The sequence below is a fragment of the Panthera uncia genome (assembly GCF_023721935.1).
Source record: "Panthera uncia isolate 11264 chromosome A1 unlocalized genomic scaffold, Puncia_PCG_1.0 HiC_scaffold_16, whole genome shotgun sequence".
NCBI lineage: Eukaryota > Metazoa > Chordata > Mammalia > Carnivora > Felidae > Panthera > Panthera uncia.
In genome coordinates, this window is record NW_026057576.1 from 25294508 (window position 1) to 25322301 (window position 27794).

Consider the following 27794-nt stretch of genomic DNA (forward strand, 5'->3'; position numbering starts at 1 on the left):
AGAATTGTAGTGGATGTTGTGGTGCAACATCAGATTCCCCTTCACATCTGAGGCATTTATTCTCCTGGCTACCAATGGCTCCCTATGCCAAAGGATGCTTTCTTGCTCAAGGTCATGACACTTTTCTGGGGCAGCCCACATTCAATGATAAGCTGATGTGGGAATACAAATTCTGGTCCCCTTTACCCCAAAAGGGTCTTTAGAAAAGTCTCTTTCCATCTTCAAAGTTCCTCCTGAGGATCAGTTAGGGTCTTTGTTGCCACTGCAGGCAACAAAGGGGGGTGACTTCTTTCATTTTCCCAGAAAAGGGCTGTTTCCATTTTTTTCCTTGCAAGGGGGCTCAGCTTCTTCCAATCCCATTTCTGGGGCTTTCCCACAGACGTAGTCTACACTTTCCCTAGAGTAGTCCTGGGTAAGTTTTCAGCATGAAAATCTCAGAGTCTTAGATGACCCAAGCTGTAATGATGAGGAGAAAGATGGTGTGGTGATTATACCTCACCACCTTTAAAGAACAAACCTGAACTCATACTGACAAGAATATTAAACAGCTAGCAAATTAATTGGCTGGGGTTTATTTATTATTTATTCTCAAATAAGTTATTTCTTTGTTTATTTGATTTTCCTATTAGAAAGAAAACACACAAACTCGAATTTCACAAGTATGTATGATTTACAAAAGTGTGATCTTTCTTTAATAAGGACCCAGCTTCAGACTCCTTTCAGAAATTGGTTGTTCTCAGGAAAATCACACATGAACCTTAGGCAATATTTATCTTTTGTGTTAGAACTGCAAACCAAACAACAACTAATTCATGGATTCAGTTATAAGTGTTGTTATATATTTTTTCTCCATGACTAAATCATATATATGGCAAACTTTATTACTAGGCTTAGTAAGAGTATAGGATGATTTAGGCAAACCGATATTCTTTTTTAAATTTTTTTTAATGTTTATTTATTCTTGAGAAGGGGTGGGAGAGAGAGAGAGAGAGCAGGGAAGGGGCAGAGGAGAGGGAGACACTGAATCTGAAACAGGCTCCAGGCTCCATGCTGTCAGCACAGAGCCCCATGCAGGGCTTGAACTCACAAACCAGGAAATCACGACCTGAGCCGAAGTTGGACGCTTAACCGACTGAGACACCCAGGCACCCCTGGGCAAACCAGTATTCTGATAGAGTTGTTACATTTCCATACATGCTTTACCAATTTTTAATGAATTAGAAAACAATAAAACAATATTTAACACTAAAAGTGTGCTGCTCACAGTTTAATTTTATTTCTGATAATTCCAAAGATATCTGACATTTGAAAGGTTATCAGTGCATTATAAATGTTCAGAGATAAGTTACTAGAGAATGACAGCCAATTTTAATCTGTAGATTATGATATACATGAATATTCATATTTGCATACATTAATCTTGTTAAATATAAATATGAGGACTATTAAAAAATCGGTAATTGGAGTATAGCTGTTGATGGGCAGGGAACTCATTTATTTGTGTGGAATTAGATAGATAGATTTTAAATTAAGATAAAATTTACATAGGTGTGCAGTTTGATGAACTCACCCATGTACCCAACAAACTGATCAAGATATACAAGACATCCAAAGCAGGGATTATGTGGGAAAAGTCTCTTGAATGTTTGGCTGTCCTTGACAGTGTGCTCAGCTTCCCAAGAGAGCTGGCCAGCTAATGGATCCTGGTGTCTGCTTCACTCTTCTTATCTCCATTACTTTCTGGCAACTTCCACTGGCGTTCATGGCACCTTCTCTCTGCTGAACCTCATGGCACACAGTTGTCATCAGATTGGAGGTGACTTCTTTCATTTTCCCAGAGAAGGGCTGTTTCCATTTTTTCCTTGAACACACATGGTGATCAGATTTCCCCACTCCTTCCGGGAGCTCTCCAAACCTTTGTTCATGAATCTTTCCAGCATAGTCCTGAATATTGAGTAGGGAGCAAGTCATATCCTTTGCTTTTACAGATGGAAACCTTGAAGCAAAGTGAAGGTAAATGGCTTCCTGACCAATGAGACTGGCACTAACTCAGAATTATATGGCCCAGCTTGGTGCCATGAGTTTGTTTTATCTCCTTCAGCAGGAAGGAGAGTATGGCGGAGTTCAGAAGGTGGTTATCTCTTTAAGCCTCCCAATTTTTCTCACCTCTGTTTGAGAGGCTATTCCATAGTTCAGGTGTGAGGAAAGAGCGGCCTGGAGGGAGGTGAAGCAGTAGGAAGGGACAGAGATATAGTATGAGAAGCCCTGGGTCTTGTTGATGTTGTTAGAGATCAGCAGCAAAGGAGAAAGAACCAAGAGTCAAAGATGATCAAAAAGTAGTCACAATAGCAGTTCTTAACACTTCTTGCAGTTGTATATTCAACTTATAATTATTAAGCTTATAGTTTATTTAGGCATTTTTTTAGTTTATTTATTTTGAAAAAAAGCACACAAGTGGGGGAGGGACAGAGAGACAAAGAGACAGAATCCCAAGCACACTTTGTGCCATCAGCGCAGAGCCCGATGTGGGGTTTGAACTCAGGAACTGGGAGATCATGACCTGAGCTGGGATCAAGAGTCAAACGCCTAACCGATTAAGCCATCCAGGCGCCCCTAGACATTTTTAATTAGACTCTTTCAGTATCAGAAAGATGCCTAAAAGATTTATAAAGAAGTCACTGAGTTTTCTTTTTTTCTTTTCTTTTTTTTAAAAGAAGTCATTGAATTTTCTAAGAAATCCCCCTTCCCCACTACAAACATTCCTCCTTCCAAATGTTGTTCTTTATGTTAACTGATTGGCTTTGTTGAAATAGCCACATCTAGTTCTTAGGGGAAATATATATTTAGAGGCTTAGGAAATTACACCAGAGGATTTTCCATGTTTTCAGCAATGGGAAGTGTAGACACCCAGTGTGTTACATTTTGCAAAAGGAACTGTGGCGCTGACTTTGCCCCTGCCTTACCTCTCCAAATGGAGCCAGGAGACTGGAGCAATCGGAAATGGTACCACTCTCCAGCTGTTCTTACTGGCTGGCTCATAGTTCACCTCATCTCCTTAGCATAGTGACTATGTTGTGGGACTTGACAGTTGCAACATCGAATCTGCCTCAAAGCCTCTTTCTCACTTCCAGGGAGTTCCACTGGACCTCCCTTAGTCTGGTGTAAGATCTAACCACAACTTTAATTATTAGTCTTCTTGAGAGAACCAGGGAGACTGTCTCTCACACCATTACTCCATCCACTCAGCTATGAATGAACAATCCAGCTCTTTGCAGTGAACTCCCCAAACAAGCGTGACACCCCAAAGTGTGAGTAAAATAACTACAGCCCTTAGACATCACGACCTGTGTATGCCACTCCTATTTTGCTTCTTACAAAATATTTTACACTCATCCCAGCCTGAGTTAAACTTTCTCTGGTACCTTCTTCTGACTCATAAGAACATCTACCTAATCCACTGTAGACAATCAAGGATTCTCTTTAGCTTCATCAAAGTTGCTTAGCAGCAGAAATTGGTTTATTAAAAACAACTTTCTGTGAGGAAAGCACCCCCGCATTTTCCTGTGGATTCATGTCTTCTTGTTGACCGACTTGCTAACTGAATTACTCAAAAGATTTTCTCTTTATATGTGTTGGGGGTACCTAGGGGGCAAAATGGCTAGGAAAGACGTGATATTAGAAAGTGAGTGAGACACCTTGAAGCAACTGGGAGAACCATGTTTCTTCTATCCAGAAACCTCTAATTAGGAAGTCTGAAGACTCAGCATGGCTGTGTGTCCTTTGCCCTACTGTCAGGTTTCATTATGGGCCCCAGCGGAATGTGGGAGAAAGCTCAGAGAGGAAGAAGGGGTATGTGTCAGGCTGGGGATGGGGCCAATCAACCCAGAAAGGATGTAGACTTGAGTTATTATTACCTAGTGACCTGAGGCACCACGGTTGCCAAACTCATTTGGTTGAACTATCCAGGCTAAGAGTTATGCTCACGGGGCCAGGAAAAATAGCAAAGCTACCTATGTAAGGGACGTGAGGTGGGGGAATCATTGGCATTTACTGAACGATTATTATATGTTAGCCACTGTTTTGAGGATTTTTCTGTACACAAAAATAAATACTATCAGTTGAATATTGTCTTTAGAAATGAGAAACTGAGATTTTGAGAGTTAAATTCACGAATACAGTTACCTAGAAGTAGCAGGGATGGGATCTGAATCCTGGAAGCCAGCACCCCTGTGCACTGTACTTGGGCCCTTAGTCTCATGGGGGGAACTGGGCTCTGTGTTGTCAGGTCTTCCCATTTTTCAAGGAAGCCAGTTGGTTTGGATCCATTAATAAGAAATATCTGAATATTTAAATTTAACTTGTTGGCAATATCTTTATTTTTTTTTAATGTTTCTGTTACACTTATTTCAGGTCAGCAACCGAATGCAGGCTGAATGTAATCTAGGATCACTTCCTTCTTGCCAGTCATTGGGTCATTGCTCAACCTGTAACTCTGTGTACATATGGGATAAACCTAGATGAAAGAAGTAGAAATGTAAACAGGAACCCACACTAGTCCCATTGCAGTAAATGCCTGTTAAGGAAGCTTTGAAATATTGGGTCAACAGAGGGAGTTTGACTGACTAGGCTTTACTAGTTTCACCAGAAACCCAGAAGTGGATTTCGGATTTGTAATGGAGCAGAGTCTAGACGTATGTGTTTAGGCCAAAGTGCTGTAGTCCTATGGTTCAAAGAGGTCAGTGGGTTACAAGTGAGCTGAGATACTGACCCTTTCAGCTTTCAGCCGGCTCAGAGTTTCTGTGGTCCTGAAGTCCCTCGTTGGTCACCTGGCCATAAGTAGCTCCTCCTTTCAGTGGACTCCATGCTGCAGACATTACAATTTTTAAAAATGTGCACCATGAAGTTAACACAATTGGGAGGCACTATTGCGGTCTATTTCTTATGTAATATGAATTGCCCTGATTTACCATCAAGCTTTTTTCTTCTTGATGAATGGGATCTACATTTTTACATGAATCCTTTAATGGAAATTTTGTCTTCTTCTGTTCACCTGGATAGTAGGATATTCTCCTCCTGGTTCTCTCTCTCCCCCATTCATGGATGTTTTTATTAAAAACAAATAATTTCATTCATTCATTCATTCATTCATCCATCCATTCCAGTTTTCTTCGTGGCTTCCAATCTCACATAGCAATGTGGTATTATTTGGTATCAATTCACTCAATAATTTGAGTTTGGAAATGGGACAGGGTATGTGGTCTACTGAGGAAATCAACTTGTTTTGGTCTGCCTGAGACATTTTTAGAACTGAAAGTCCCATGCACTCCCTCCTCAGTCTTGGGTTAACCAGGATAATTAGTCACCCTATGCCTAGCAAACATGTAAAGTTGTTGTCACAGACAAAATAAAAGACCCTTCTTCATATGGACAGGTAAGTATGAAGAAAACCAGGGGAGAGTTTCACACAAAATAACCTCAATTTTTAGTAAAAATATTGATGTAAGTTCATCTGCTGGAGAGGAAGGTAAACAGATGGTAGAGAAACTGTCACTCAGTGAGCCCTCCCCCATATCCTAAATAACAACCTAACTTAAGTCATAGTTACCCACTCAAAATTGGGGGAAATGTGGCTATTATGAAGGCAGGGAGGACCTGAATGTGAGCCGTGGCCTCAAAGACCCAGTGAAGGTCAGGCATCACCAGGCTGTAAGAGAAGCCAGGAACAGGGCGAGTGAAACTCCATGAGTTTCATGCATGAGTATGACTGTATGACTGCCATAAGTGTGGAAGTGTCTGTGCCCTGGGCCTTTATTTGCAGAGTGAAGGGGTAGACCAAGTTGCCCCTCAAAGTTTCACATGCATTCTAGAATCCTAGCACTTTTTCAGGGATTGTAAGGGGAGAGAAACAGCTACACACACACACACACACACACACACACACACACACACAAATGTTAGAAGTCTTTTGTATGTGAAGCCAAGGGAAGAGGCCAAGGGTCTCCACAAAAACAAAAAACAAAAAAAAAAAGAGAGAAGAAATATGCCTAGAATGGACCAAGCCCCAACACACTGAAAACCAGGCAGCACCCTGAAACTTTTTGATGAAGGAAGTCTCATTACCCACATCAGAAACAAACTTCTCATTGTATACCTTTACAATTTAGACAATATCACCACACAGAACGAGAGCTTGCAGACTGAGAAGTATTTGAACAGAACAGTATACCATTTGATCCCCACACAATCCTGGGAGGCAGATGGCAGAGTTTCTATTCTCCCCATTTTACAGATGAGGAAACTGAGTTTCCAAGTAGTTAAGGTCACAAAGCTGACTTTTGGATTCCGTTCTCACAAATCTTTGTAACACCTATAGAGAATGGGGTAAATGGCATGTTATCACTATGCAGCCATTTCACAAGTGGGAGCCCTGGGCAAGAGCGTTAGGAACCCATGGGACACACTGTGCCCTCCCCAGGCTAGAGCCCAGGACTGTGGTTGTGAAGGCCACAGTTGGTCTGCTCTGGAGAGGATCACTCTTAGAGTCACCAAAGAGATGTCACTGTAGATTTGAGGGTACCCTGACCAGTCCACATGCTTACCCTCTATATGCTGGGGCTGTGTCCCTGTGGTCACACCCCTAATCAGGTCACTGCTGGGGTCCCTCTTCCTAAATGTCTGAGTGCCACAGCTGTGATGCTCCGGAAGGCTGTGGGATTGAAATGATCTGAGCCTGTGAGGCGTCCTGCTTTTTTGTTGTGTGCTAATAGCCCAATGCTATTATACCACTTATGCTGCTGTTTAGATTTTTTTTGTCCATTATAGATTATTATTCTGAAAATAGACTGGTAATATATTCTTGTACATCTGAATTTAATTAAGAACCTTCTTCTTAGTGACACAGATGTGGTTTTACTGCTTCTGGCCAGACCAGACATGGGTGTCTGAAGACAGATTTCTGAAATGTGGGCTAATTTCTCTGATCTTTTTAACCTAGGGCCCCTGCTCTGAGATGGTGACTTATGACTCTGGCATGCTGTCTTCAACCACTCTCTGGTCACTAGGGAGTCTGTGAAACATCACCAGAAACACTGTTCCCAGGAGCCAAGGCTGTCCCTTCCAACCTCACCAGGATCCTCATGGGATTCAGAAGATAACTTAATATTCAGTGTTCTGGGGACTGTCAGAATCACCCTGGCCTCACCTAATAATTTCATTACTTGAGAGGGTCGGAGATGGGATATAATCTTCTGTACTGTCTCCATTTCTGATGCGTTTGGCCCATTGAGACTCCAAGGGCATTATGGACTCCACTTGGTTTCCCAAAGGACTAACACCCGAAACTCATGTACTGTTTTGTTCGGTAGCTTCTCTGTTTAGCCATACCTCACCCATGGAGCTGATACTGCCTAAACGATGAGAGAAGGTGCAGGAGAACTGACAATTCCTACCGACTGCACATCCCACCCCCTGTGCCCCTCTCCATGTGTGAAGACCACACTGCCTGCCCCTGGGGAAGTAAAAGACTAAATCCTTTAATCACCTTGCAGGTGCTCGCCCCAGCTGCTGGCTCAAGTCCCAGGGAGCACTGCCTCTTTGGTACCTGTCATAGTTGGGAGATTATGCCTCTCTTCATGTTCTGGGGTTCACACCACTTAGAGCAGAGCTGGAGGGGCAGAGATGATGGGATGGAAGCACCCACCCATTCATGTCCACCTCCATCCAGTCTTCCGTCACAGTTATTGAGGGCCCAGCATGTGCCGTGTGCTAAGCTGGATACTGGGCGTTCAGTGGTGAACAGAGAAGTCGTGGTCTCAAGGAGGGGCGTCTGTTTCAACAGAACGGCCCAAACAACTTCATCTGCTTTTGCTTCAGGTGTGTTAGTTACTGCCAAGAGTTTGTAGGTGTTTAGGAGCCTCGTTAAGCTTGGAAAGCTCTGGAAAGCTCTGGCTCTTCTCTGCTCCCTATGGAGCCTGGCCCTTGGTTGGCCTTGAATGCGAAGCTGGGTCCTCAAAGTGCTACTGTCAGCACTCTCCAGATGAGTACTCTGCATGGGGAGGGGCCAGGGTGTGGGGCCCTCTGAAGGCTGTGTCATCCCCGGCTCCAGCCACAGAGGTTACATCACGAAGGGAAGCTGAGCTGTCAGCATGTTGCTAGGCTGTGGTTATTTATTTTTATAAATGAGACTTGTGCTTAATTTAGAAATCTGCTTTTGCTTTTTCTTTCTTTTTTCCAGCATCATCTGGCTGTCTGGCACCACCAGAGAACTGCATTTTTGACCCAACAAGAGCTCGTGGGTGGATGGGGGCAGGAAGGAGGTTGGGGAAAGGACTGATGCCAGCCTGGCTGCCTCATGGGGAGCTAGACACACATGACCATGCCATTAGCCTCCTGTTCGGCTTCTAGACGGGTTTCATCTGGGAGGCCTACATAGTCCTTGCTTGGAACAACACAGTATAAAGCTGCCCTGGTGCTAACTCGTCTTCTGAATAACCACACACTAAAATACAGCAGAACAGAAGACAGGGCCACAAAGAAAGAGGACCACAGTCAGGTGCCAGAAGCAGGTGACATCTAGATTTTCAGTCCTTTGGATGCAGCTTTTTTTTTTTTTTTAATTTTTAAGTTTATTTATTTTGAGAGAGAGAGAGACAGAGAGAGAGAGCAAGTGGGGGAGGGGCAGAGAAAGAGGGGGAGAGAGAGAATCCCAAGCAGGCTCCACACCGACAGTGCACAGCCCGACGCGGGGCTCAAACTCACAAACTGTGAGATCATGACCTGAGCTGAAACCAAGAGTTGGACGCTTAACCAACTAAGCCACCCAGGTGCCCCTGAATGCAGCTATTTTAATAGAGCTGCTTTATTACAGCTATTTTGACATGAAGATATTTAGATTTGGCCTACATTTTCAGCCAATAAATGTTCTGATTTTCAGAAACAAGTGGTGAGTAACATGGACATTTTATACCCCGTCTGTGAACTTCCCTCCAGGCCCAATCTTTACCTTATTGCCATTCCCACCCGGGGGGATTAAGGTATATGGATCAGGAACAGGTAAGGGGAAAGGATATGGTAGAGAGTCGAAACGGGAGAAATACTGAGGATCAGGTGATGGCCAAGAATGAAGTAAATGTCAGGAATGGGGTACCTGTCAGAGCTGGGGGTAGGTCAGGAGGAAAGGATGGTCAAGAGGCCTCTAAAGTTAATACAAGTGTCTGAGATGGAGCAGAAGTCACGGATGGTATGAGGGCTGGGAAATGGGTTATAAACATAAAATACAGTGACTCTGCATTTTGGCTCACCCGTTTTAAGGCTGTATGAGAACACAGTCCACGTAGGATTCAGAATCACTCATTTTTGCTCTTCCACGGGCAGTGTCTGACTCACACACGTCTGCACATTTCACTCGAGGGCTTGCTGGAGCCTCAGTTTCCCCACAGAAAATGCAGACGATTATGTCTACCCTTCATCCTTCCCCACCTTTTGCTCTCCCTGCAGGGGACATGCTGAGGATGAGCCAGCAGCTTGTAAACCACTTCCAGCCACTTGGGAGAAAGGTGCCTGCATGAACAGTGGGTATTAGTGTACATGAGTGGCTCTGTGAGTCAAGGATGTCGGAGTTGGGCAAGGGTAGTCGTCTCTGCCTGGTGATTCACCCGAACACCGTGATGCCTCTAAGCTGGAATGTATAGGGTTTGGGATGGATTTGTTCTTTCCACCACAGAGAACTTCATCTTTACCCAAATGCTAATACCTGGGGAGCTTGCACATAGGCAGGAGGGGATTAGCTGTGACAAGAAGTGAAAGGAAGCTGCCCTTTCTGCCCGCCATCTACAATTTTAGTACAAAGAACTACAGCAGCAGGTCTGTGCCCAACCATCCATTCTCCTTTGCCAGCCAAGAAATTCTTCCAGATTCTCCTGCCATTTGTCAAACTTGCCAAAGTCCACCAGAGGCAGTTCCAGTAACTGAAGGTGGAGGGAAGGAAGTACTCTCTGCCAGGCTTCACTACCTTCTGTGTTGACCTTTTGCATCTCAAGGTGAGGCCTCACTGATTCGGTCCTGGAGTGTCGTTCAGAAATGGTGCAAGGAGGCAGCGGAGGCTAGGGCCTCAGCTTCCGGACATCCGACCTGAGGTCACCATGGCTGGACAGGGACCCTCCGCTGAGCCCTCAGAATGGAGGTGCAAGGGCAGCCTTCCTGCCCCAGCCTTACTACCAAGTGCATGCCGTCACCAACCCTATCCTAAGAGCCAATGCGCCACCACCACAGTTAACCTTTGTTCCTGCCACCAACTCATCTTTCTTTGTTATATCTCACCATGTCCCTGCCTTCAGATTTCTTATGGATTCCTTTCTCAGGCATCATGTGTTGATTCCCTCCTCACATTTACTTCCAATTGCCAAGAACAACTCTGTTCCGGCAGGAAGATATTGTTTGGCTTAAAGGAGAGCGAGCAGTGGCTTCTCTCCATTAGCATTCTTTGAATTTACGTGGGAATTTATTCTGGGAACTGCTCAGCGTCTCCCTCAAGTCTCTCCCTCACCGTCAACATGTTTCCATCGCAGAGTTGCTTTGCTTACATTGTTTTCAAGTGGGTAACGATAAGAGCTTTTCTTTGGAAGCCTGGGTGTAGGGCTCAGTGCACCTCCCCACACTATTACTCCCCAAGGACCTTGGCTGAGCCCACACTGAATACTACAATGGATATTGTTACCATTGTTACAGACCCGAGCATTGTCCCCACTGTTTGCTTGTGTGATAAACCTTCAGTCCTCTTCCAGAATGGTTAGTTTTTCCACTCCTCGGGCATCAAGTTCACCCTTAGGGCAGCCCATCCTGAGGGACTGGCAAGCATTCCCTGACTTAGCTGGATAGATTGGGTCCAACTGACATGTGCTTCTCTGTTGACATCACAGGGGCTTTAATAACACATGCTAAGCACGGTGGCTGGTGTTGTCACTGGTCCCGAGCCATGTTTGGGGGAAGTTACATCGCTCCAACCACCACTTTGTATAGTGATTCAGGAATCTGCTGTTTGACACAGAGGTAAAAGAAGAGATAGGAGGGGCTGGGCACCACCCAGGCAGCAAGCAGACCTGCTCGGCCCATCCCCAGAGGGGGTTCTGAGAAGTCCCCTGAATGTGTCCTGGCCTTGGACTTGGTCTGCCTGGACCTATGGCAAACAATGGCCTAGTGTGCTCTAGACCAAAGGACATCCAGCCCTCCCAGGGCAGAATACTGCACTCAGGGATGAGGGAAAGATCCCTTTGAGAGATCAGTTAGTTAGACGGCTGCCTCAGGGCCCAAAACCAGTGTAATAGGCCAAAGCTGAGCAATGAGCATCCCTTCCAGTTCAAGGTGCTTCCAGATACATGAGTGGGCTTCTTTGAGTCTGCCTACAACTCTTGGAGGTGAATGGGGCAGGTGTTGTTACTCCAGTTTTACCAATGGGGAAACTAAGTTCTGTTGGTTGGCCCTAAGACAGTGGCCCAGCTCCTTCCTCCCAGGGGCACCTCAAATGTGGGGGCCGTCAACACAGCCAGGTTCCTGCTGAGAGTGGCAAGGGTGCATTTCCTGGTTGGGTATTGCTCCTTTTCAGCCACTGGACATGAAGACTGTGACTATGGTAGTCATAAATTATAGAGTTTTTCAGGCTGGAAGAATCTCTTCTCTTACATATCCAGGAGGGCCCCTGCATCAGGATTGCAGGGGTAAGAAATATAGAGAACTGACCTCACTGTCCTTATTTTTTTTTAAAGTTTATCCATTTATTTTGAGAGAGAGAGAGAGAGAGAGAGAGAGAGGCAGAGAGAGAGCGCAAGATCCCAAGCAGGCTCTGCACTGTCAGTGCAGAGCTCAGTGTGGGGCTGGATTCTACCAATTGCAGGATCACGGCCTTAGCGGAAACCAGGAGTCAGACACTCAACTAACTGAGCCACCCAGGCTCCCCACCCCTCAATGCCTTTAATAATGATGCCAAGTTGAAGTAAGCCTGGAGTTTCCCTATTCTATCTTGTTTTGCCAGCCACATGGACTTCTGGGCAGGTGCAGGGTCAGCTACTCCTTACTAGCTTTCAGGCCTGGTGAGTAGCACCATAAATGCTCACTTTTCGTTGAGCATGCCTGCATCAACTTGCTCTGTAAATTCCTCTTTACGCAGCAGCAGGAGAATCTCTGGAGCACAGGAAGGCAGAGCCAGAACTCCCTGGAATGAGAGCAGGTTCCTGGGTGCCACTTCCCCATCAGTTCTCCTGGGTCTCAGCAGACAGCACATTGGACTTGCAACCAAGCAGACACGTGAAAGCAAACGTGCGCTTCTAACATTTCGTAACCTGCCTCCCACAAAACAGAAGGCGCTCTTCCCCTCGCATTATTCTCTGCCTTGTTCTTGACATTTTTAATGTGCTGAGTCTACAGCCGACTTTGCATTCCCGACACCTCCCACTTGAACTGGCTCCTGGTCCCTCTGGGCCTGAGGATCCTAGTCACGTGCTCCACCCCACAGAACACTCTTGGCTCTCGTTCTGCCAGGCTACACTCCTCACCTTGACATTTAGGGCCTGCTGTTTCTTTTCCTCTTCTGCTCCAATAAATCAGGGTCAGTCAAGATTCACTATTCCTGGGCAGGGTTTGGAGAAACCACTGCTGGGAGAAAGGGGTTTTCTGTGTGTGTTGGGTGAAAGCAAGCATTGCCTTTCTTTATTTAAAAAATTTTTAAGTTTATTTATTGATTGATTGATTGATTTTGAGAGAGACTGCACAAGTAGGGGAGGGGCAGAGAGAGAGAGGGAGAGAGAGAGAGAATACCAAGCAGGTTCTGCACTGTCAGTGCATAGCCGGATACAGGGCTGGAACTCACAAAATTGAAGATCATGACCTGGGCAGAAACCAAGAGTCAGACACTTAACTGACTGAGCCACCCAGGCACCCGGCAAGCACTGCCTTTCTGCTCCTGTTCCCTGGCTTTGCAACAATGTGAAGCCCTAAGGAGAAAGCCTAGGCTCCGTTTCCAGACCCTTGTCTGCACAGAGCTGAGTGCATCTTTGAAGTTCTTCAGCTTAAACTGGACAATGCCATACTATCCCTTTCCTGGGTCCCTCTTGGTTTATGGCCCAGGCTGAGCAGCTGGTGCAGCTCCTTCACCTCAGGGTGTTGGGCAGGGAATAGAGTCATCCTGAGGGACACAGAAGCTGGACCAGTTTTGTCTCTTCCCTCCCCTCATTTCATATTCTGCAGTTTCAGTGTAATCCAGTTTAGGAATGAAAGTAAATCAAGTGTCAGATGCTAAGCAAAACCTAAGGGTACCTATGAATGGGATAATACTATCATCTGGAAGAGAGAAAGGGGAAGGGAAAGGAAAGACAGCAAATAGGAGAGGGAAAGAAGGGAAAGGGAGAAAAAGAGTACAAAGTGATAGTAATGTGGCAAAGTGGCCGAGTGCCACCTGCAATGCTTTGAGTGGCACAAATGCCATCTGTTACCCACCCCTGTTTCAAAGTGGCATCCAGAGCTGGTGAGCACATATACTCGCTCCAGAGAGGACACATAGCTCAGATTTTAGAACCATGTTGCCTCCCAGTGTCACCGAGTTGGAATAAGCAAAACCCTACTTACCTGACCATGCATGATCTTGATCAAAGGATTCTAAAATGCTTTGTAAAAAGCATAAATCACTTGTGTAAATATAAGCTGGTAATTTTTTTCTCCTACTCACCCCAAAACCTGAACACACATTATTAGCACAACCCTTTAAGATGCTGGTTTAGGACAGTTTTAAGGGAAGAGACCATGAAAATTGGATTGAGCATATAGCCTGACACACAGTAGGTGTTCAATAAGCATCTGACATTGTATTAGTGAACAAATGAATAGGAGAGAAATATAATGAACAATAAAGATACTTGAATATTTAACATTACTTACGTTTCAAAATACTTCATGGCTTTTGTTCTGGGTCCCACAGATGCAAAGATAAGTGAGCTCTCCATGCACATAGTCAGTAGGTGACCTGTGATTACACACACACACTAGTGCAAGGAAGACAGGGACAAGGCACAGTGATGGAGGTGGTGGACCCTGTCCAGGAGCTGTGTTGGTCTCACCAGGCCCTGGAAGACAGAACAGAAGGACAACAAAGGTATGAAACAACTCATTGTGTCAGAGAGCTGCAATGCCTGGGTATGGCTGGTGCAAATGGAAAGGGTGTGTGTGTGTGTGTGTGTGTGTGTGTGTGTGTGTGTGTGTGTCTGCGTGTGTGTAGGAACGTGGGGATACAGGGAAAGTAGGGGCCTTGGTGCGAGAAAACACAGACAAGATAGAGAGCTCTGGATGGTCGCCACAGGGCTCAGAGTGTCCTTTATATGACCAAACACTGGCAACAGTGAAACTTTATGTATAAACTATTGCTTGGTCTTTGCGGAGTGTGTGGGTATCTCCATGTCTCCTTAGAGCCTCCAAGCTGATGGGAGAGAATGATCTGTGATGCTTATGTGGTTTCTTGTCTGTGTTCCTCTCTGCTATGAGCAACCTCAGTGCAAAATCTCCCTGGTCTCTGAGCAGAATGAGCACAACAGAGCTTTACTGAACAAATGTACGTGTGTATAGATGCATATATGGATGTATAGATTCAGGTGAGGATGGATAGATGAACAGACAGATGGACAGGTAGATGTCTAGAGTCCTACAAAAGTCTTTACGCCCCACCACTCTCTCCTAAGGGGGCAAAACCCATCGTTACCCCTGTATTTGTTTATCATTAGCCTTACAGTCTCCCACAGGCACAGAGCCCAGAAGAAATCAATCTGGAATGAAAGGAGACGAGGCTGGAGTCTCAGAAGAACTTAGAAAGGAGCCTGGTCAGAGCTTATCCGAAGTGCGGCCAGCACAGACTCTGAGGCCCAGGAGGAGGAAGAGCTAGAAGCCTCTGCAGACCCTTGGGCTCTCGTGTGCTCTGCAGCTGGCAGAATGGGCCCAGTCCCAGGACATCATGAACATTGCTGCCGCAGAATGCCTTGGGAGCCAAAAGATTTGATAAAGCCCAAATCAGAGCAGATAAAAGGCAGTTATGTTCCCACACCCTGGGCTCCTGCCACCCTGCGGCTCCCCGGGGATGTACTTGTGGCATTTGGATGTTTCTCTCACAAAGGCCTGGAGAGAGAAAAACAGCCACTCAACAACTAATAAATTATCCACCATGTCACTGGTTCTGCTGCTCTCATTCTGCCACTTCTGTCCTTCTGAATGTAGACAATAATTATCTTCTAATTGCTTAGATAATCTTGTTCATGGAGCTACAGCAATGACAAAAAGCTCTCGTTTGTTATTGCTTGTTCTGGGTGTTGATTCAAGCTGAATTACGCCTTGGTTACAAACATGATTCTCCTCTGAAGAGCAGAGCACCCACACCCCACCCCTACTAAGCAAGGTCTTTGGAGGCCGGGAGGGGGTGTCACAGCATATTTCTTGCCTCTGTCTTGGCCCAAGGGCTGCACCTGACTTCTGGGAGGTCACTAATCAGCCTTTCCCTGAACAAGGAATCAAAGCGGGGTCCGTGTGTATTTGAGGGCAACTCTCAAATACAGAATAAGTGCAGGAAGGTAGTGAGGGTATCCAAGTCCCCATCCCTCTAATAGTGGATATTCCTGGAATTCTGAACCAGACTTTGATCCTGCCTGCCATTATCTCTTTTTTTCAGAGCACAGAATTGAATGACAGAAAAATATCACAAATCATTGACTTAAGGAGTATTCACTGCTTAATGCTGGATGCAATATAGTCTTTGAGAAGACTGTATCATTTCCTGCAATAGGAGTACAAATTACGCATTGAGGCACCATGAATATACAAAATATATGGAAATATGAGGGAGCGGTGCAAGTCAGACGCAGCAATGAGTATGGATTTTCAGAGCAACAGTCAAATGGAAAATGCTTGAGAAAAATACCTGAGTGTGAGCTGAAGGTCAGAAGGTCGGGCTTGGAGATCTAAGCTGCTGGACTGATTACTTGGTTCATTTGTCCAACTCTATTTATTGAGGATCTATTAAGTGACAAGGACCAAATGAGGCAAAGAGAGTTTTCAAAAAGAATAAAACACTGCCCTTGGCTTTGAGAAGCTCACACGCTGGTGAGAATTGAAGTATGAATGTACTGTACAATTAGAGTACAACAGCACACAGAAAGGAGGAATATTAGGAAAGCACCGAGGAAAGACAGATGGACTCAGCCCACGGAGGTGGAAACCCCATTTGAACTGGGCCTAGAAGGGTTGGTGAGCTTCTGATAACTTTGCTGAGGGCATTTCAGGCCTAGAAGCTGAAAGAATAAGGAGTCATTAAAAGAATGTGAAACCATTGTGACCAAAGAGAATGTGAAGGGAGGCACAGAGGGAATGTGGCTGGAAAGAGGTTGGGGCTAGTTCTGGAAGGTTCTGAGTATCCTGTGATGGATGTGGGCTTTTACTTCAAAGGCGCTAAGTGGGGAGAGGGCATTAAGAGATTCACTCTTGCCAGTGTGGAGGGGAATCCATTGAAAGGGGGAAGGCAGGAAGCAGAGACAAGTAGGAAAGTGACAGAATTTGTGCGGCAGAAGGAACTTCCAGAGACCTATGAGGTGGAGGCTATTCGACCTTCCTGTTTCTTTCTTTGTCTTTTCAGGGCTTTGGGGGCACTGTTACACAGAGATGTTTTCTTTCTTTTTTTTTTTAATTAAATTTTTTTTAATGTTTATTTCTGAGAGAGAGAGAGAGAGAGAGAGAGCGCGCACAAGTGGGGGAGGGACAGACAGAGAGGGAGACACAGAATCCGAAGCAGGCTCCAGGCTCTGAGCTGTCAGCACGGAGCCCAACACAGGGCTCGAACTTGTGAACTGCAATATCATGACCTGAGCTGAAGTCGGACGCCCAGCAGATTGAGCCATCCAGGCGCCTCCACAGAGATATTTTCTTATTGATCCTCTGGAACTGCTTATTCTGGAAACCTGCCCCTACATTCTTCTTGGGCCTCGAGATCTAGCCTCTATTTTCACAATTTCAGGGTGCACACTATTTTTTGTCCTTAGCCAGGGATGGGAGACCCCAGGGTGCACACTCAGGTTAATGGATGTTTCATATAATAGGTTAGACTCAACTTGAAGTCCCTCCCTTATGATCTCCATAAATATGCTTTGTCTTTTTGAGTTGACAACTTCTCACGTGAAGCTGAAGTTATTTGTATAAGGACATGGATCTCTCCTTAGTTTCTCTTTCAAGGGTGTTAATAATCCAGGAATCACGTCTCAGCTGGCCTATGAACACTGATTTATTGGACGTCTGCTGTTTACCCAATATTAAATATTGGGTCACATCAATATTATGTGTTGTGTTCAATAGCCAAAGGAAGGTTCAGACCATGAGGAAGGCTCAGGTCAGGTGTTCATAGCAATAGGCAGCCCCTACCTGGTGCTGACCTCATCCACCTTGAGCTGATGGTGAACATCTGTCCCTCTGCAAAGTCGTGCTCACTTGCTTGGAGGACCTCTGATCACTCAGTATCCTCAGACTCCATACACACAAACACCTGCCTGGGATAACTGTCATGTCGTTTCCAAACAACTTCCGTGAAAGGGGATAAATAGAAGTGCTCTCCAGGAGGCCTCGAAGAAAGCTCTGCTCTGGACCTCGACCTTTCCCTAATTTCTCCACCAAGGGTGTTAATAATCCAGGGGTTAATAATCAGCCCACCTATGATCACGGATTTATTGGACACCTGCTGTTTACGTATCACACTACTATTCCAGGTTGTGTTCAAGAAAGAGCCTAGACTGAGTCTCAGCAAAAGCTCCTTGTAATTCCTCCCACTGCCAGCAATGCTTGTCCCTATCTTAGAACAGCCCATGTGCTGCTGTGAAAAATAATCTTTCTTTAAATGCTTGCAAAGCCTGATGCATATCAGTAACCTGCTCCCTGTCAATGGCCAGAGAAACAAGAGAAGGGCTAGTCTCTCAAATGCTTTTCAGATATAAATCTCCAACTGAGGAGAACTTCTCCCTGGAGATGGTACACTGATTTGCCTAAAAACAAACAAACCTACATTTACCTGAGCCAGTTTTCTGTTTCCCAAAGGTAACATACTCTGGAGAATAAAATAAAATGAAACTACATTGATGCAGCATGTCCTGTGTATGTGAGTGTCTATTAAGCACCGTATAGATACCGTAGGGTCACACACACACAAAAACAAGACTTGGCCTCTGACCTCATAGGGCTTACATTTTACTTGAGGACACACAGAGCTGGATGAAACCTTTATAGGTCCTAACATGAGAAGATACAGTCCCTCCCACCCATATACAGATCAAAAATTTAAAGATCACAGCAAAGTGTAAAACACAGAACTGCATGCATGATTTTCTGATTGCAAAATACTGGACAAGTTAGTTGAATAGAAGCTGAACTTTTCTCATGTTTTTGTGCCCCTGTGTTATTGATTAAAGCATGTGCTTTGTCTGCCTCCTAGTAACCCAGATGGGGGCCTTAAATATCCACACCACAAGATACGAGACTGATCCATATCAGACAATATTATAAGAAAAAAAGGACATGGTGGATCCCTGTGTCACTCAGAGTTCTCAAGAGAAACAGAGCTAGTAGATTATATATATATATATATATATATATATATATATATATTTATTTATATATATATATTTATATATATATATGGTATATATAGTACATTTATAGTACACATATATGTATATTATATATATATATATATATATATATACACACACACACATACATATGTACAGAAAGAGAGATTTTGTATATATATGTATATATACACATACATTTACATATATGTATGTATATGTATACATATGTATATATGGAGAGAGACAGAGACAAAGAGAAAAATGATTTATTGCAAGGAATTGGCTTAAGGAATTCTAAGGGTAACTGGGAAGTCTGAAATCCATAAGGCAGGTCAGCAGCAAACTGGAAACTCTCAGGTAGGGGCTGATGCTGCAGTCCACAGATGGAACTTTTTTTTTTTCCCTCAGGGAAACCTTAGTTTTGCTCTAAAGGCCTTTCAACTGATTACATAAAGCCCAGATTATCAAAGATAATCATTACTTAAAATCAATTTAGGTAGATGTTAATCACATCTACAAAATACTTCCACAGCAACCCCTAGATTAGTGTTCAGTACCTGACTACAGCCTGGCCAAGTAGACACATGACTCTGACCACAACAGTCCCCCACAAAGGATGTGGACATGAGCAGAGTGGATGATCAGAAGGTATCCTAGGCTGTGAGAGCTGGAAGGGGATTTGGAGACCACCAAGTTCAATCCTTCCACACACAGGGAAAGGGCCTGTGGTGCTCGGTTTGCACAAAATCTTGAAAACTGATTTTCCCAACCCAGAAGTATGTTTTATGTGAGGAATTCAAAGGGATTGCTACAGAGGCCTGGGGTCTAGATTCTTTGTTGATCAAGGCCTGATGGAGCATAAGGTACACAACAGGTGTCCAAACAATATTTTTAAATGGGTTACAATGGGTATTAGAACTGAGCCTGAGGCTTAGTTCCACCCTTTGAGGATAGGATCCAAGACTATCAGTTCACTGATAACTCTTTAGGGCCTAGCCCGGTTGTGGTATGTAATAGGTGCTCGAAAGCACTGGTGGAATTCATGAATTGAATGAATGCATGGAATTTAGGCTAGGTGGATATGCAATATCCTGATTCTATCCATAGGAATGTAGATGCAAAAAGGAAATCTTTTAAGCATGAAATATGGTATTTTCTGGGTTTCCTCATCAGTCCAATGGAAATGGTAGTATATCACCTATTTAATAGCTGTATTCTAAGGACTATATGGGTAGATAGATAGACCGATATAGATGTAGCATTTAGCACAGCACTTGACATATAATAGGTGCTCAATAAATGGTAGTGGTTATTATAATCCACATCATTTCACACTACCCAATTCTAGTAGCTGCTGTTGGTGCCATACCTAGACTACTTTTACTAGCCACTGTACCCATCCCCCAGCTCTGGGAATTGAGTACTAACAGCTCACAGCTGCCCCCTTCCCCAGAGAATTGCTCTCCATTAAAACAAAAGTTGTATTCACCAGGCAGTTATGGTTCCCTCCTCCCAACAACAATTCACAGCCAGAGACTGGCGTATAGGAGAAACAAAGAGTTATCTTCCTTGTCTTAAGATGGTACCAATCCTAAAGCTCACGGTAATCAAATTGCAGCTGGGGTCACATCCTGGCATTTCCTCTGCCCTTTTCTGCTCACTCCCTTTCTTCTGAGAGCATGTCCTCAATAAATCACTTAGACAAGACTCCTTGTCTCAAGCTCTGCTTCTAGGGTATCCAACTTAAGACACAAATAGTTACTTGGAGAGAGCTCTTCTTCCTGGCCTAAGCAATAATGAGCCATTCTGCTCATTGTGATTCTGCTATTCAGATCCTTGGGTAAGTCACTTGATATTCCTAGCCAGAAGAGTAAAATGGCTTTGCCTCTGCAGCTGGTACCTGGCTCATCCACGTCAGACCTCCCCAACCAGAGAGGCCAAGATCTCTTTATCTTACATTTTGCCTAATTCTTTCTGGCCAAGTCTATCCAATTAGCCTGGCTTGCTCTTTAAACCAAATAATGAGAGTTCCGGAAGATGGCGGCGTAGGAGGACGCGGGGCTCACAGCGCGTCCAGCCGATCACTTAGATTCCACCTACACCTGCCTAAAGAACCCAGAAAACCGCCAGAGGATTAGCAGAAGGGAGTCTCAGGAGTCAAGCGCAGACTAGAGGCCCACGGAAGAGGGTAGGAAGGGCGGCGAGGCGGTGCGCGCTCCACGGACTGGCGGGAGGGAGCCGGGGCGGAGGGGCGGCTCGCCGGCCAAGCAGAGCCCCCGAGTCTGGCTGGCAAAAGCGGAGGGGCCGGACGGACTGTGTTCCAACAGCAAGCGCGACTTAGCGTCTGGGAGGTCAGAAGTTAACAGCTCTGCGCGGAAAGCGGGAAGGCTGGAGGACAAAGGGAGGGAGAGCTGCTGAGCCCCCGGAGGGCAGAGCTCAGCTTGGCGGGGAACAGAGGCGCCAGCGCCATCTCCCCCGCCCATCCCCCAGCCAAAATCCCAAAGGGAACCAGTTCCTGCCAGGGAACTTGCTCGCTCCGCGCAAACACCCAACTCTGTGCTTCTGCGGAGCCAAACCTCCGGCAGCGGATCTGACTCCCTCCCGCTGCCACAGGGCTCCTCCTGGAGTGGATCACCTAAGGAGAAGCGAGCTAAGCCTGCCCCTCCACCCCCCGTGCACCTTGCCTACCCACCCCAGCTAATACGCCAGATCCCCAGCAACACAAGCCTGGCAGTGTGCAAGTAGCCCAGACGGGACACGCCACCCCACAGGGAATCCCGCCCCTAGGAGAGGGGAAGAGAAGGCACACACCAGTCTGACTGTGGCCCCAGCGGTGGGCTGGGGGCAGACATCGGGTCGGACTGCGGCCCCGCCCACTAACTCCAGTTATACACCACAGCACAGGGGAAGTGCACTGCAGGTCCTCACCATGCAAGGGACTCTCCAAAATGACCAAACGGAAGAATTCCCCTCAGAAGAATCTCCAGGAAATAACAACAGCTAATGAACTGATCAAAAAGGATTTAAATAATATAACAGAAAGTGAATTTAGAATAATAGTCATAAAATTAATCGCTGGGCTTGAAAACAGTATACAGGACAGCAGAGAATCTCTTGCCATAAAGATCGAGGGACTAAGGAACAGTCACGAGGAGTTGAAAAACGCTTTAAACGAAATGCAAAACAAAATGGAAACCACAATGGCTCGGCTTGAAGAGGCAGAGGAGAGAATAGGTGAACTAGAAGATAAAGTTATGGAGAAAGAGGAAGCTGAAAGAAAGAGAGATAAAAAAATCCAGGAGTATGAGGGGAAAATTAGAGAACTAAGTGATACACTAAAAAAAAATAATATACGCATAATTGGTATCCCAGAGGAGGAAGAGAGAGGGAAAGGTGCTGAAGGGGTACTTGAACAAATTATAGCTGAGAACTTCCCTGAACTGGGGAAGGAAAAAGGCATTGAAATCCAAGAGGCACAGAGAACTCCCTTCAGACGTAACTTGAATCGATCTTCTGCACGACATATCATAGTGAAACTGGCAAAATACAAGGATAAAGAGAAAATTCTGAAAGCAGCAAGGGATAAACGTGCCCTCACATATAAAGGGAGACCTATAAGACTCGTGACTGATCTCTCCTTTGAAACTTGGCAGGCCAGAAAGGCTTGGCACGATATCTACAGTGTGCTAAACAGAAAAAATATGCAGCCGAGAATCCTTTATCCAGCAAGTCTGTCATTTAGAATAGAAGGAGAGATAAAGGTCTTCCCAAACAAACAAAAACTAAAGGAATTTGTCACCACGAAACCAGCCCTACAAGAGATCCTAAGGGGGATCCTGTGAGACAAAGTACCAGAGACATCACTACAAGCATAAAACATACAGACATCACAATGACTCTAAACCCATATCTTTCTATAATAACACTGAATGTAAATGGATTAAATGCGCCAACTAAAAGACATAGGGTATCAGAATGGATAAAAAAACAAGACCCATCTATTTGCTGTCTACAAGAGACTCATTTTAGATCTGAGGACACCTTTAGATTGAGAGTGAGGGGATGGAGAACTATTTATCATGCTCCTGGAAGCCAAAAGAAAGCTGGAGTAGCCATACTTATATCAGACAAACTAGACTTTAAATTAAAGGCTGTAACAAGAGATGAAGAAGGGCATTATATAATAATCACAGGGTCTATCCACCAGGAAGAGCTAACTATTATAAAGGTCTATGCGCCAAATACCCGAGCCCCCAGATATATAAAACAATTACTCATAAACATAAGCAACCTTATTGATAAGAATGTGGTCATTGCAGGGGACTTTAACACCCCACTTACAGAAATGGATAGATCATCTAGACACACGGTCAATAAAGAAACAAGGGCCCTGAATGATACATTGGATCAGATGGACTTGACAGATATATTTAGAACTCTGCATCCCAAAGCAACAGAATATACTTTCTTCTCGAGTGCACATGGAACATTCTCCAAGATAGATCATATACTGGGTCACAAAACAGCCCTTCATAAGTTTACAAGAATTGAAATTATACCATGCATACTTTCAGACCACAATGCTATGAAGCTTGAAATCAACCACAGGAAAAAGTCTGGAAAACCTCCAAAAGCATGGAGGTTAAAGAACACCCTACTAACGAATGAGTGGGTCAACCAGGCAATTAGAGAAGAAATTAAAATATATATGGAAACAAACGAAAATGAAAATACAACAATCCAAACGCTTTGGGATGCAGCGAAGGCAGTCCTGAGAGGAAAATACATTGCAATCCAGGCCTATCTCAAGAAACAAGAAAAATCCCAAATACAAAACCTAACAGCACACCTAAAGGAAATAGAAGCAGAACAGCAAAGGCAGCCTAAACCCAGCAGAAGAAGAGAAATAATAAAGATCAGAGCAGAAATAAACAATATAGAATCTAAAAAAACTGTAGAGCAGATCAACGAAACCAAGAGTTGGTTTTTTGAAAAAATAAACAAAATTGACAAACCTCTAGCCAGGCTTCTCAAAAAGAAAAGGGAGATGACCCAAATAGATAAAATCATGAATGAAAATGGAATGATTACAACCAATCCCTCAGAGATACAAACAATTATCAGGGAATACTATGAAAAATTATATGCCAGCAAATTGGACAACCTGGAAGAAATGGACAAATTTCTAAACACCCACACTCTTCCAAAACTCAATCAGGAGGAAATAGAAAGCTTGAACAGACCCATAACCAGCGAAGAAATTGAATCGGTTATCAAAAATCTCCCAACAAATAAGAGTCCAGGACCAGATGGCTTCCCAGGGGAGTTCTACCAGACATTTAAAGCAGAGATAATACCTATCCTTCTCAAGCTATTCCAAGAAATAGAAAGGGAAGGAAAACTTCCAGACTCATTCTATGAAGCCAGTATTACTTTGATTCCTAAACCAGACAGAGACCCAGTAAAAAAAGAGAACTACAGGCCAATATCCCTGATGAATATGGATGCAAAAATTCTTAATAAGATACTAGCAAATCGAATTCAACAGCATATAAAAAGAATTATTCACCATGATCAAGTGGGATTCATTCCTGGGATGCAGGGCTGGTTCAACATTCGCAAATCGATCAACGTGATACATCACATTAACAAAAAAAAAGAGAAGAACCATATGATCCTGTCAATCGATGCAGAAAAGGCCTTTGACAAAATCCAGCACCCTTTCTTAATAAAAACCCTTGAGAAAGTCGGGATAGAAGGAACATACTTAAAGATCATAAAGGCCATTTATGAAAAGCCCACAGCTAACATCATCCTCAACAGGGAAAAACTGAGAGCTTTTTCCCTGAGATCAGGAACACGACAGGGATGCCCACTGTCACCGCTGTTGTTCAATATAGTGCTGGAAGTTCTAGCATCAGCAATCAGACAACAAAAGGAAATCAAAGGCATCAAAATTGGCAAAGATGAAGTCAAGCTTTCGCTTTTTGCAGATGACATGATATTATACATGGAAAATCCGATAGACTCCACCAAAAGTCTGCTAGAACTGATACATGAATTCAGCAAAGTTGCAGGATACAAAATCAATGTGCAGAAATCAGTTGCATTCTTATACACTAACAATGAAGCAACAGAAAGACAAATGAAGAAACTGATCCCATTCACAATTGCACCAAGAAGCATAAAATACCTAGGAATAAATCTAACCAAAGATGTAAAAGATCTGTATGCTGAAAACTATAGAAAGCTTATGCAGGTAATTGAAGAAGATATAAAGAAATGGAAAGACATTCCATGCTCATGGATTGGAAGAATAAATATTGTCAAAATGTCAATACTACCCAAAGCTATCTACACATTCAATGCAATCCCAATCAAAATTGCACCAGCATTCTTCTCGAAACTAGAACAAGCAATCCTAAAATTCATATGGAACCACAAAAGGCCCCAAATAGCCAAAGTAATTTTGAAGAAGAAGACCAAAGCAGGAGGCATCACAATCCCAGAATTTAGCCTCTACTACAAAGCTGTCATCATCAAGACAGCATGGTATTGGCATAAAAACAGACACATAGACCAATGGAATAGAATAGAAACCCCAGAACTAGACCCACAAACGTATGGCCAACTCATCTTTGACAAAGCAGGAAAGAACATCCAATGGAAAAAAGACAGTCTCTTTAACAAATGGTGCTGGGAGAACTGGACAGCAACATGCAGAAGGTTGAAACTAGACCACTTTCTCACACCATTCACAAAAATAAACTCAAAATGGATAAAGGACCTGAATGTGAGACAGGAAACCATCAAAACCTTAGAGGAGAAAGCAGGAAAAGACCTCTCTGACCTCAGCCGTAGCAATCTCTTACTCGGCACATCCCCAAAGGCAAGGGAATTAAAAGCAAAAGTGAATTACTGGGACCTTATGAAGATAAAAAGCTTCTGCACAGCAAAGGAAACAACCAACAAAACTAAAAGGCAACCAACGGAATGGGAAAAGATATTTGCAAATGACACATCGGACAAAGGGCTAGTATCCAAAATCTATAAAGAGCTCATCAAACTCCACACCCGAAAAACAAATAACCCAGTGAAGAAATGGGCAGAAAACATGAATAGACACTTCTCTAAAGAAGACATCCGGATGGCCAATAGGCACATGAAAAGATGTTCAACGTCGCTCCTTATCAGGGAAATACAAATCAAAACCACACTCAGATACCACCTCACGCCAGTCAGAGTGGCCAAAATGAAGAAATCAGGAGACTATAGATGCTGGAGAGGATGTGGAGAAACAGGAACCCTCTTGCACTGTTGGTGGGAATGCAAATTGGTGCAGCCGCTCTGGAAAGCAGTGTGGAGGTTCCTCAGAAAATTAAAAATAGACCTACCCTATGACCCAGCAATAGCACTGCTAGGAATTTATCCAAGGGATACAGGAGTACTGATGCATAGGGGCACCTGTACCCCAATGTTTATAGCGGCACTCTCAACAATAGCCAAATTATGGAAAGAGCCTAAATGTCCATCAACTGATGAATGGATAAAGAAATTGTGGTTTATATACACAATGGAATACTACGTGGCAATGAGAAAAAATGAAATATGGCCTTTTGTAGCAACATGGATGGAACTGGAGAGTGTGATGCTAAGTGAAATAAGCCATACAGAGAAAGACAGATACCATATGGTTTCACTCTTATGTGGATCCTGAGAAACATAACAGAAACCCATGGGGGAGGGGAAGGAAAGAAAAGAAAAAAAAAAAAAAGAGGTTAGAGTGGGAGAGAGCCAAAGCATAAGAGACTGTTAAAAACTGAGAACAAACTGAGGGTTGATGGGGGGTGGGAGGGAGGGCAGGGTGGGTGATGGGTATTGAGGAGGGCACCTTTTGGGATGAGCACTGGGTGTTGTATGGAAACCAATTTGACAGTAAATTTCATATATTAAAAATAAATAAATAAATAAATAAAAAATAAACCAAATAATGATACTTTTGACCACCAAACTTGAATTTCAGGGAAAACATTCATTCATCTCCAGCCAGCCAGCCAGCCAGCCAGCGGTTATGGAGGATTGTTCAAGTAGCGAGGTACTGTGCTAGATGCTGGATGTGGCTACAAGCATAGACAGGATATAGTACTTGCCCTCCAGGAACTCATTCTGGAGGGAGAAATGGACAAACAAATATGCGATTGTAAATGAAGTTTATGATCCATGCTCTAATATGATGCTAGGAGAACACAGAAAAGCTACTAAATCAGGCTGGAGGTTCAAAACGGCTTGGTTTTTTTATTGTGTTAACCTAACAAATACATAGAATAGATAACCCCTAAGAACACTGCACACCAGAATGGTTACTTCAAAGAATAAGGTGTTACACTGTAGAAAGATGTGTAGTTTTAAGCACAAAGAATGGTTGCCTAGTGATGGGAAGAATAACAAGATATAAATGCAAAGGACGCTGCCTGCTGTGTTATTACTGCTGTAGCTTTGCTCCCACTCAAATGCTCACTTCCTGGAGGCCCAAAGAAAGGGAAGCTGAATTATGGTTTCTGCCCGGGGACTGGCTAGATCAGTGGTAATCAAAACCAACTTCTCCCACTGGCTTTCCACCAGCGTTGTGGCTGATGGCCCACAGACATAGGATGCAGGGGTCTCACTGCACGACTGCCCCATTGTTGCTTATTCCTCCCATGCCATTCATCAATCTACTCCTGCAAGACTTGTGGAGGTTATAGCATAACTATGAGGTTAGGGATGGTAATTGTTCTATGTTGATATTAGTGTGGCTGGTGCTAATGCAAAAATAATTACTACTCTGTGTCTTTATGGCCATTTTCATTTGCCCTCTGGTGGTTATGTAGTTATTTGGCTATCGATGGTAATGACATAATGCATGGCAACTAATATTGCCTCAGCTATACAACTGGGGGGAGTCAAAAAGGAGGAGGTGTTTGGGAGAGGCTGGGACTTGATAAATAATTTATTTTTCTTGAGACTTTTTTTTTTTTTTTTTTTTTTGTCTTTGCAAAGACTTTTCTTTGGCTGTAAGAATATGAAGTCCTAAGAATACCAGTGATCTGGTGATCAAAAACCTCAAGGTCTTAATGCACATGTCAGCTCTTTTGGTGATCATGTGTTGAAGTCTGAAAAATA

General features: G+C 44.0%; 1 protein-coding gene and 1 long non-coding RNA gene across 2 annotated transcripts; one reads left to right on the forward strand and one right to left on the reverse strand.

Annotated features, from left to right (window-relative positions):
• Positions 1 to 980: 980 nt before the first annotated feature.
• LOC125934137 (uncharacterized) lies at positions 981 to 16298 on the reverse strand. Its single transcript, XR_007461236.1, has 4 exons — positions 15944 to 16298; positions 13924 to 14108; positions 4769 to 4864; positions 981 to 2271 (listed from the first exon to the last, which is right to left on the reverse strand). It is a non-coding gene; the product is annotated as an uncharacterized LOC125934137 (long non-coding RNA).
• On the forward strand, positions 8195 to 8787 carry SMIM2 (small integral membrane protein 2). Its single transcript, XM_049647464.1, is given in 2 exon segments — positions 8195 to 8535; positions 8537 to 8787. Coding segments are annotated over 2 exon segments (276 nt in total). The 5' UTR covers positions 8195 to 8298; the 3' UTR covers positions 8576 to 8787.
• Positions 16299 to 27794: the final 11496 nt, after the last annotated feature.